The sequence below is a fragment of the Podarcis cretensis genome, assembly GCF_951804945.1.
Source record: "Podarcis cretensis genome assembly, chromosome: 9".
In the NCBI taxonomy this organism is placed as follows: Eukaryota; Metazoa; Chordata; class Lepidosauria; order Squamata; family Lacertidae; genus Podarcis; species Podarcis cretensis.
Window position 1 is genome coordinate 79,494,780 of NC_137178.1, and position 11,131 is coordinate 79,505,910.

Consider the following 11,131-nt stretch of genomic DNA (forward strand, 5'->3'; position numbering starts at 1 on the left):
ACAGTTTTGCTGGTGCTCAACCTTTTCTTGCTTTTATAGTTCTAGCTGCATGCCTTATGGGGGGGATTGACAGGCATAATAAGAATACAGTACAAGCCCTGCTGGAGCAGACCAAAGGTCCATCTAGTTCAGTGGTTTCCAACTGGTGGTCTGCAGACCCAAGAGGATCTGCATAACCCACCCAGGCAGTCCATGGCACCATTCACACAACCAAAACTACCATAGAGATATAAACATTTTCAAACGTAGGGGGTCCATGGCTTGGCTTTTGTGAAACACGGGGGCTGCAGTATTTAGCTAATTGGGAACCACTGGTCTAGTCCATTATCATCCTGTGTGACAGAGGCCACTCTCCAGATACATCAGAAGCAAGACGTGAATGTGGCAACCGTCTTCTCCTGCTGTTGCCTGCCATGCCCAGCAACTGGTGTCCAGAGGCTTACGACCTCTGAACATGGAAACAGTATACAGCTATTGACAGACTTTTCCTCCATGACTTCATCTAATCCCCCTTTAAGCCATCTAAAACAGTGACCACAACTAAATCATGTGATGGCGAATTCCATTAAGTTAAAGTACACCACATTTGAACTTTCCTTTGTCTGTCCTGAACAGAATGTCAATCTGTTTCACTGGCATAATTACTTGCTGAACATAAATATGATCCATGGTTAATGCATACCATCATCCTCTTTGCTTTCCAAGGGCACACTCCATGCAATCAGGTTCCTTGCTGTGCGACCCTCTTCAGCCACAATTTTTCTAACCTTGTCATGACTATTTGAACGCTGGAAGGACGCCTGAAAAGAGAGGGAAATTGTTTCACTAACAGCACAATAATCCTATCCATACTACACCTTATTCAATGAGGATTACTCTAAAGCGCATAGGATTGCAGTCATTGGATTGGGTTGGTTCCAATTCAATGCTAAACCATGGTTTGAGCTAACATTCCTTTACTCAAGTGGTGATTCATGCTCCAGCTGTATAAGAAAAAATATTGTTTATGCCTTCCCTAAGAGTACCTAGATGCTATCCTAAACTGCAGCCTCCATGGACTGAGCAATGTCCCAAGGCATGGTTTGTCAGTTAAGACACTTTATCAAAAACCACAATGTGCCCACACTGGGGTTTACAAATTAGCTTTAAAGCATTATTTTATATCCTGATTTATCAGCCATTGGCAAATCATAGTTTACTGTTACTTCTGAACCATCTCGTAAGTCTTTGGTTACTAATATATTTTTTCTGATCAATAAAAAAACCACACACAAAAGTTTTATATAACTGTTATTTTATACACCAGCCACAAAGATCTACAATGGGTGGCTAACCTGTGGCCCTACAGATGTTACCAGACTCCAATTCTAATCAGTTCCAGCCAGCATAGCCAATGGTCAGAGAAGCTATGAGAGCTATAGTCTAAAATATTAATTAACAAGTTAATAATTAAGCTCAAGCAAATACATTCAGATACGTGTAATGAAGCAGTTGCACATATAAAACCCCTCAGCAAGAGACTTTTCCAAGCAATAATGGATGGGGTGAAATGCAGAATACGAAGAGGACACACTGCGCTATGTTGATAATTTTTATATTTTATTTCACCTCCAATCATTTTCTAGTGTCCTGATTTCAAAGCCACAGTGTGCCATCTAGTGTCATGCAGAAGAACTCAAACAGGCATCTCTGAGCTGCTTGTTTCACAATGTTTTGCTTTCCCAAATTTTTGCAAACGGTGGAACTGTCACTATTCACAATTCTGCACATTTTATATATGCTTCTCAAGTTCCTTAACATGAACTGAACCATCTCCACCCAATATTTCTCCCCCAGAAGGACAGCATTGTAATAATTTGACAGTACTCTAAACACCAGACATCTTTGTTGCCCAGAGAAAGAACATTACATAAATGCATTTGGTTGTGAAAGCAAAATAGGCACAAATAGGTTAGTGTAGTGCGACTGCTGGCTCCCAACAAACCACAATTTGTAAACAGGGAGCCAGTATTAAAAATATGTGAACGCTCTCCTCTGTTAAGATAACTATGTTTCCAGTGTTAAGATAACTTTCCAGTGCTAACTACGGTGTCATGCTATGAGTGCAACCTGACAAAACCATGGTTAACATAAGCCAATTCTCTTATAACCATGTTTCACAAACCCACTTCAAACAACTGGTGTCAATCTTTGGTTTGCAAGGAAACCATGGTTTGCCTTGGCACATATGAGACCACAGTTAAATACCAGTATGGAAAGGACAGGAATGAAACTGCACATATCAAGACCATCTCCTTAACTGAAAACTATGGTTTGTCAGGACCCAACATTAATTTTGCACCAGGTGAAATGATTCTGCAAAAGAATCAAAATCCTTAATGCAAGCTCAAGGTGGGAGCTGGAAAGGCATTCACATGCTACTCAAACCAAGCTGGAACACTGCAGTTTGCTATATTGAAATTATACCTTATAAATCACACTCTTTTTTAAAAAGGTATAAGAAGGGACATTCTAGACTTTACACAATACAGTGCTGTGCAATATTAACCATTAATATCAGGGTTTTTTCTGCGACACCTAAAAACAAGACACTGTATGATATGTAACAAACTTGACAATGTAGAAACTGCTCCTAGGCTTACCATCTAGGCAAACAGAGAAATAAAGGAGGAGGTAAGGAAAGACAACTGAAGAAGCAAGTAGAATTGAGTTGGAAATTCTCAGGTGAGAACTTTCAGCTTGAAATTTCTGGGGAGGAAGAGAGTGGATTTGTTTATCTTCTTGGAAGGATAGAACTCGGGGGAAATTTGACAAGACAGGGTTTTTAAAAAACTGCTTGACTGAGGCAAGGGCAGCTGCCCATTCTAAGCCAAGCAGTCTAAAGGAGCAGAGGAGGAACAAGCTGCCTTGACAATGCAGCTTGTTTCTCCCTCTTTGCTGGTATGAGGACTGAGTGGGATGGCGGCTTCACTTGGCAGTATGTTGTGGGTGAAACCGCAGCGGCTCCTAGTCCCCCTGCCTCCAGCGCTTGGCTGCAGCTTGTTTCTCCCTTGGTGTGCTGGGAGCTGGTGACAGAGGGACTCAGGAGAGGTGGTGGTTTCACTCGCGACATACCACCGAGTGAAGCCGCCATCGCGGTCCGCCCCTCATACTGGTCCTGGGTGATATATCAATACATTGTCCAGGCCTACTGGCTATTGTGTTGGTAGTCGTTATGGGTCATAGAATCAACTTACCATATTTTTCGCTCTGTAAGACACACTTTTTCCCTCCTAAAAAGTAAGGGGAAATGTGTGTGCGTCTTATGGAGCGAATGCAGGCTGCGCAGCTATCCCAGAAGCCAGAACAGCAAGAGAGATCGCTGCGCAGCGCTCCCTCTCACTGTTCTAGCTTCTGGCTTAGCCGCACAAAGCCTCTTCAGGGCAGGGGGAGCCTTCATCCCGCTGCCCTGAAGAGGCTGCGCGCGGCTATCCCAGAAGCCAGAACAGTGAAAGGGACTGCTGCGCAGCGATCCCTCTTGCTGTTCTGGCTTCTGGGATTCAGAATATTTTTTTTTTCTTGTTTTCCTCCTCCAAAAACTAGGTGCGTCTTATAGTCTGGTGCATCTTATATAGAGCGGAAAATACGGTATTTTTCTTTTAACACTATTTTTGCTATGCAGGGTGGAAGAAACAGAGAGCCTCTCAGTCACTGCTAATTGCAACACCACCCCCAGAACACCCCAGACATATTCTGGGAAGGATAAAGACAGTTGCCACAAAAAAGGCAGCAGCTGCTGCTGCTACAGGCTGCCATCTCCCCACTCTTTCCTGAAAGCATTACACAACTTAAGGGGCATTTGGGGTGGGGGTGGATGGGACAGAAAACGCTGATTGCGAGTTGGCAGCACAACTGTGAGTTGTGCTGCTATCTCCGCTGCTACTGCAATCAGCAGCCCAAAAGCAGGAGGAGGAATAAAAGATCCACCGCCGCTACCGCCTTGGCTGTAAGCCCTCCAAGCAATACAACAACAAAAAAAGCTAATCACTTGGCACACCACCCATCTCAGTTAAAAGCGCAGTGAGTTAGAGAAGGGGTGGTAAAATAGATATGTCCAGGTCACAGTTCCTCAACCTGGTGCCCTGCATGTTTTTCTGGGCTGCAACTCCACCTCATCACTTACCACTGACCACCAGGGATTATTGGGGTTGGAGTGCAGTAGCAACTGCAGGGCACCAGGTGAGGAAAGACTGCTTTCGTCACTTCTGAAGGAAGTTGAGGGACTGAAGAATTGAATATTTGGTGGCAAGGAGCTCCACAGATAAAAGGAGGTCAAAGAAAACAGACAGAGGCATGAGGCAGCAGATGACCGTGCATAGTAAGTCACACAAGGAGCCCCGAACCAGCTCAACCCATGAACCAGGCACTTGAGAATACAGCAGGCAATAATTCCAATGATCAGCATAGGAACTGAGGCAAAGTTTGTCTGCTCTTTGCCTAACTTTGCCCACATGAGACTCAGGAATAGTTAGAATTGTTCATGAATTGAGGAAAAACATACTGTGTGAACTAGCTGCAATTTCTATCTGAGACAGGGAGGGGGTGTCTTCCAGAGACTGCTGAACTTGATGGGTAAGGACTTTGCCTCGATCTCCCCGTCATTTTGTTGATAAAAGACAGATCTGTGAGGGACTGGAAAGGATCCATTCTTCACAATGCTTTCAAAAAGCCTTTCAAATATAAACAGTGTGATTCCTGTTGTTTATAAAACTGTGGCAAATGGCCACACCAGATTTTAAGATGCATTAAAATACTTGTTGAGACATGTTCTTTATTATGTATTTTGTATTCTCATTTTGTATTTTTCTGTTGTGAACCAGCCTGGGATCTTTGGGTGAAGGGTGGTATACAAATTTAAATAAATAAATAAATAAATAAATAAATAAATAAAGGCAATTTCTTAGGCAAACATTGGTTCTCTTTTCATAAATAGCAGTTTTCAAAATCTCTATGGTAATATATACGTGCTTTTGTCATAAGAAAAAAACTTTCCTCACCAGAGACATGGCTACAGCACTTTCAAACAGAACATCTCATGAATAAAAACAATTTATTATGTTTAAAAGTTACTAGACCACTAACTGCATTTGAAGGTTTATGTGAAGAGGTTAATTCAGTGAGGAGGGCACTGTTTTTGCAGCTAACAACAACCAAAAATGTAATAAAACCATCATGAACAGTTTAAAACTAGAAACGTTCACAGTATATGTGTGTGTAGAGCAGCTAAACATTGCCCATCCCTAAAAGAAAGGACATAATATACATCACTGGTGGGGAAAATTTGATGAAGAAGTTTTAGGATTTGGTGCAAGCTAGCATAAAAGATATAAAATTAAAGTTATGACCTTTTAACAACACAACTAGGTTATAGCAATGCTTCTATAAGAAATGAATTCCGAATTTGTTTAACAGTTGCCTGATTCCTAGTAGTGCAAAATGTGAAAATCCATCAAAACATAGAAAGGGACTGGGTTAGAAAGAAAGAAAAAGGATTAGTAGTGATCAGTTAACACAGCAAAGAAGGATTCAGCAGCAGGGGAAGAAATCAAATTATAGAATCACAGAATGGTATAGTTTGAAGGCACCTCAAGGGGCATCTAGTCCAACCCACTTCAATGTAGGAATCACAACTAAAGAATTCCTGGTAGAAGGCCATCCAACCTCTGCTTAAAAACCTTCAGTGAAGAACAGTCCACCACCTTCCAGTTTCATGGAAGACTGGTAACTATTACCCACATATGTGGAAACTAAAACTGTGAACTAGGACAAGCCAAACAAGTTAAGATCCTAAAATATGGCCATAGTAGACATACAACTTACCATCATGTTATAACTGTCTTCTACATCAACTGGTTCATTTATCACATTTTTTGCTGACCCCATGAAGTCATCATAGCTGTTTAATATAAAAGAGAAACATTTAATATTCAAGTCACAAGCATCAGGAATTCCTAAAGTTGCAAAGTCAACTAACATTTACACCCAGGCACCAAATTCAATTATACTGCTAGTGGACCACAGTTTGCTGGCCTAGCAGATAATTCCTTAGACTAGTCACACTGACCGCCATGCTAGCAAGACTATGGTATTAGACTAACAATGATGGGGCACTACGCTGCTGTTACAGAGACAAACATGAATGAACAATGCATTTTATTCATTAACAACCAGAGTAATCACCACTAGAAAACTACAACTTGGGGAAGCATAGATATAAGAAGATTGCAATCAAATAAGCATCATGTTTCAATTCTTACATTTAAAATATCCATGACAATGTCCCACATTCATAACACTGCCCTAAGCCACCTTTAGGTAAAGGTAAAGGGACTCCTGACTGTTAGCTCCAGTCGTGGCCGACTCTGGGGTTGCGGCGCTCATCTCGCTTTATTGGCCGAGGGAACCGGCATACAGCTTCCGGGTCCTGTGGCCAGCATGACTAAGCCGCTTCTGGCGAACCAGAGGAGCACAGAAACGCCGTTTACCTTCCCGCCGGAGCGGTACCTATTTATCTACTTGCACTTTGACGTGCTTTTGAACTGCTAGGTTGGCAGGAACAGGGACCGAGCAACGGGAGCTCACCCCGTCGCGGGGATTCGAACCGCCGACCTTCTGACTGGCAAGTCCTAGGCTCAGTGGTTTAACCCACAGCGCCACCTGCGTCCCTTATAAGCCACCTTTAAACCAGGATTAATAATGTCATGTCTTGAGAACAAACCACTCTATTCTTCTCACATTTTAGTTGCTTCTATAACTGAACAGGATTTAAAAATATTTTTCCTTGCATGGTATGATTTTATCGGAAGAAACTCCTAATATGCAAATAGACAACCAAGGATAAATCAAGAGGTGGTAGCTATCTGTATGAAAGGTAAGAGGAGGACCTTCAATTCTATTAATGGGAAAAGATCATCAATTGTGGTGGTGCTGAGTACAACATACCTAGCAATACCCTTAAACAAACTAGTCACCTCAACTCTTTATTATAATAATTATTTTGCTTTACATCTTATTGTTTCTATTTCCCACAGCCTCATGACATTAGGCCTAAGTCATCCCTTCTGGAATAAGTGGGATTTACCAAACTTTTCCAACTCTTTTCTCTTAGGGGCTGTTGTTGATTCCAGAATGGATACAACAATGAGATCTATTGTTGAATTTAATTTATGCTAATTTACATTTCTGAAAACTTAATGTATAAAACAAAAACAACATGGGTCAACGTGGGTCAAGGATGCTGCTAAAACGTCAGGTTTTCAAAACTGCAACTGCAATAAGCACTGGGTTGTGTACAAAAATCCTACACCGAATGTAAATTGCTGTTTTGCTGCTGACTACCATTATTTCCTTGGCACACTCAAAAACAGTAAGATTGCTTTATCTTGGACTTTTCTTGGTGCAAAAACACACAACGAAATGGAAAGCAAAACACTAAATCCTAGTTCCATAGAAGCAACAAAACACCTCATTTTGCTCAAGAGATATATATTTGAATCATTCAACTTGGTGCAACAGATGGAACCATACAAGCAAACACAAATTTGGCCTTCATTTTTTTTTTTCATTTTTCCTCCAATGAACCCAAGAGGACACATAGCTGCTCAATTCACAACGTGCATCAGACGAAACAGGCTTTTGCCTATGAAAGCACATGCCATGGAGCAGCTCAAACATGAGGCAGGAGAAGCTCACTGGGGAGGGGGCAGCCAAGAATGAGAGCATGTCCAGAATTTGACACACTGATTGCAGCCGTCACAGCTTTATCCCATTATCCCTCCTCTGGTGGAAAGGAGCTAAGGTGGCACTATTACCTGAAAGCACCACACTAGAAAACCCGCATCATCTGTCAGACTCTTTTTGGCCAGTACTAGCATCACAGTGCCAATCTACAATAAAACAGCAACTCAGAAAGGATATTGTTGAGCTGGAAAGCACTGAGAAAGGGGCAGCCAAAATAACCAAGGAGCTAGAACAACTCCCCTATGTGGAAAGGTTACTACTGGGGCTTTTTAGCTGAGAGAAAAGATCAGTTAGTCCTTTTTCACACAGCGCATAGTTAAACTATGGCATCACTACCACAGGATAAAGTGTTGGCCACAAACTTTGATGGCTTTAAGATGGGGTTAGACAGATTTCTGGAGGATAAAGCTATCAATGACTACTACCCAGGATGGCTGTGTACTACCTCCAGTATTGGAAGTGGCATGCCTCTGGGTATCAGTTGTTGGGAATCACAAGTCAGGAGAGTGGTCTTCCACTCAGGTCTGTCTTTCTTCCACAACCTTTATATATAGCTTTATTGTAATAAAATGTCTAAGCAGTTTACAAAAATCAACTTGATGCTGAACTAGATGGGCCTCTGGTATGATCCAGCAGGGGTCTCCTAACATTCTTAAGATGCTGCCAGACTCTCAGATTAGCCAGGGTCTTTGAAAAGAACTGGTTAATCTAGGAAGCTGTAGAAGCGCCTCCCAGGATAATCTTCCACCAGCCGAGACAGAAGAGAGAGTGGCAATGCAGGTGCATCAAGTGGAAGGCTGAGCTGCAGAAGGTGACAAGGCATGGGAGCACGGAGACAGTGCCTGCGACCACTGCTAAAAACATGCAAGGAGCAAGGGGAGGGGCTGAGGGGGTGGGAGGCGGAAGAGGCTGACCAAGATGTATGAGGGAGGGTGCCGTGCAACAAAACATCTAATGCCTCCCTAGTCATGCCATGATGAACTAATACAAACTTTTAAGTGCCACAGCACTGTCTATAGGAGGAAGAGGAAAAGTGCTGTTCATACCATGAAAGGCAAAGTTATGTCCGTTATGGGACTTTTAGTCCAGATAAAGTGTGCAGCCACTTTTGGAGAAAGAAAGAAAATATATACATATCAAGTTATGGAATGAAAACATTTAGTGTGTTCCCAACCCACCCCCTCAGGTAGGCATTGCTTATGTGCAAAGAATCAGTAGTAGCTCAATAACAAAGGTATTAGCATTTTTTTAAAAAAAGAAAGGGGAGCGTGCAGAACAGTATTCCTCAGCAACGCAATTATCCTGGCTTCAACCACCACCTTCAGCACCTTTCCTCGAGCAGCAACTGAGTCTGAAAGTACCAGAGGCCGCTGGAAGAATCAGTCCCAAAATCACACAACCATTTCAAGCACTTTAATGATCACTCTGGAATCTCCTTCTGCTTCAGTTAATGCACATTTATCACGATTCACAAATTACACTTCCCGCATTTTAGCTGGAGAGGTTGTGGTGATATGTAATGCAAGGAAACGGTTCCATACTTGTCTACCTAGGATAATGAACATACTGTTCTGCAGCTGGTAAGAAATGGAATCCCATGATGACATGTTTGGTGACGGTGTAACAGGGCATAAGCTCCTTTTCTGTGTTACCTACTCTCCCTCCAGTTGCTTCATCATTCCTTTTTTCAATAAAATTGGCAGGCAGGACTGCGGAGGGAGAAGATGTACCGTACCTTTTATCAGTACAGGTTTCCCTTCTGGAGGAAATTTACAAAACCTTTACCAATTTCACCAATGCCTTAAGTGTGTTTCTTCTGAAAGCACTGTTTATTAAGGGGACAACTACATGGACCAGAAATGGAAGCGTGTATACACTTTTTTTGATTAAAAAGAATGACATGGCTTTCACTCAGCTGTGACCATTTAATGAAAAATCACAGAGTGTGGGAAGGTGAGTGAAACGCTTGTTCACATACACTCTGGAACATAGAAAAGCAGGAGGAACTGGGTAAAGGAGGCATGTCATGGCTATCAACCAGAACCAAAGTCCTATTGTTCCTCGGTCATTTTTGCTTCCACAGACTTACAAGGCTGCCCCTCTGAAATATGCCCCTATTGCTTATGACACCCCCAGCATTCATCCAAGAAGCCCACTGCGCCTTAAAAGCACGACGTGCCTGTCATGTCTTAACCGCCCACAACTGGATGAACCAGGGGTCAGCAACCTTTTTCAGCTGTGGGCCGGTCCACGTCCCTCAGACCATGTGGTGAGATGGACTGTATTTTTTGGGGGGGGGGATGAACGAATTCCTATGTCCCACAAATAAGCCAGAGATGCATTTTAAATAAAAGCACACATTCTACTCGTGTAAAAACACGCTGATTCCCGGGCCGTCCGCGGGTCGGACTGAGAAGGCGATTGGGCTGCCTGGGGCCCCCGGGCCTTAGGTTGCCTACCCCTGGGATAGACCGTGTCCGCAATGCTCTTCGGTTAGTGTTTAAGGCGCCCGAGGGCAACCCCTCCTCCCGGCCTCGCCACCTGCGCTTGAGCCTCTGCTGCTCGCGCCACGCGCAGAGGCGAGGGGGCTCCCCGGCCTCTCCGGGAGGCGGCCCCGAGGGCAGCGGGCTTTGGCTGCCACCACTATTCCTTCTCAGTTTTTCCGAAGGGAGACGGGGAAGGCGAGGCAGGAGTCCTCCTCCTCCTCCTCCTCCGCCGCCGCGCGCCTCTGGGCCTCAGCTGCCGGGCTGAGGCGGCGGGCGAGGCCCAGAGGCGCAGCCCTCCCGGCAGAGGGACCGGCGCGCCGCCATCTTGCTTCCCGCCCCTCCGACTCCGCCCGCCCCTGCGGCGCCGCGGGGCCACTTACACGCGCCTCCTCGCCGCGCCGTTCCGCCTGCGTGCGTCCCGCCGCTGTGACGTCATCTCGCCCCGCCGGTTGCCGGTGCGGCGACGAAAGGCGCTCGCGGGGCAAGCGCCTGCCCCTCCCCCCGGCTCGAGGGGAGCCGACTGAGCGTGCGCGGCGAGCTCTGCGCGTGCTCCGTGGGGCTGCCGAAGCCGCCTCGGACTTTGCTTTCCCGCTCTCCTTTGCCCACTTCTGCCCCCACGGAGCGTGCGCGGCTGGTTTTCCGGGCATGCGCGGCAGCGTCGCCCGAAGGCGCGCGCCCGCCACTTCGCCGCACGAGGGAGAAGGAGGCGCGGGAAGGAGCGAGAGGCAGGCGGGAAAGCTCTCCTTCCCTCGCCGCTCCGGGCCAAGGGCTGGCGGGCTCGGCGCTGCCCGGAGGAGCGCCAGGATGAGGCCCCGGCCCCGCCGGCCTCGGGCGCGCGCGCCCCGCAGTGGCATGCTTCGGTGTCC

General features: G+C 45.2%; 1 protein-coding gene across 7 annotated transcripts in view; it reads right to left on the bottom strand.

The window, feature by feature from the left end:
- Positions 1 to 10,797, bottom strand: part of SCAPER (S-phase cyclin A associated protein in the ER) — a 209,785-nt gene extending 198,988 nt beyond the window's left edge. For 3 of the 7 annotated variants that reach the window (XM_079991500.1, XM_079991499.1, XM_079991498.1), the window contains exons 1-3: positions 10,646 to 10,796; positions 5,860 to 5,935; positions 683 to 800 (exon numbers count right to left, since the gene is read on the bottom strand). In XM_079991500.1, the coding sequence (XP_079847626.1) occupies positions 683 to 800; positions 5,860 to 5,935; positions 10,646 to 10,701 (250 nt within the window). In that variant the 5' untranslated portion in view covers positions 10,702 to 10,796. Of the gene's footprint in view, positions 1 to 682; positions 801 to 5,859; positions 5,936 to 8,825; positions 8,885 to 10,238; positions 10,347 to 10,645 lie in introns of those variants that run through there. The other 4 variants (XM_079991501.1, XM_079991502.1, XM_079991504.1 and 1 more) reach the window with 4 other exon arrangements.
- Between the last annotated feature and the right edge of the window lie 334 nt (positions 10,798 to 11,131).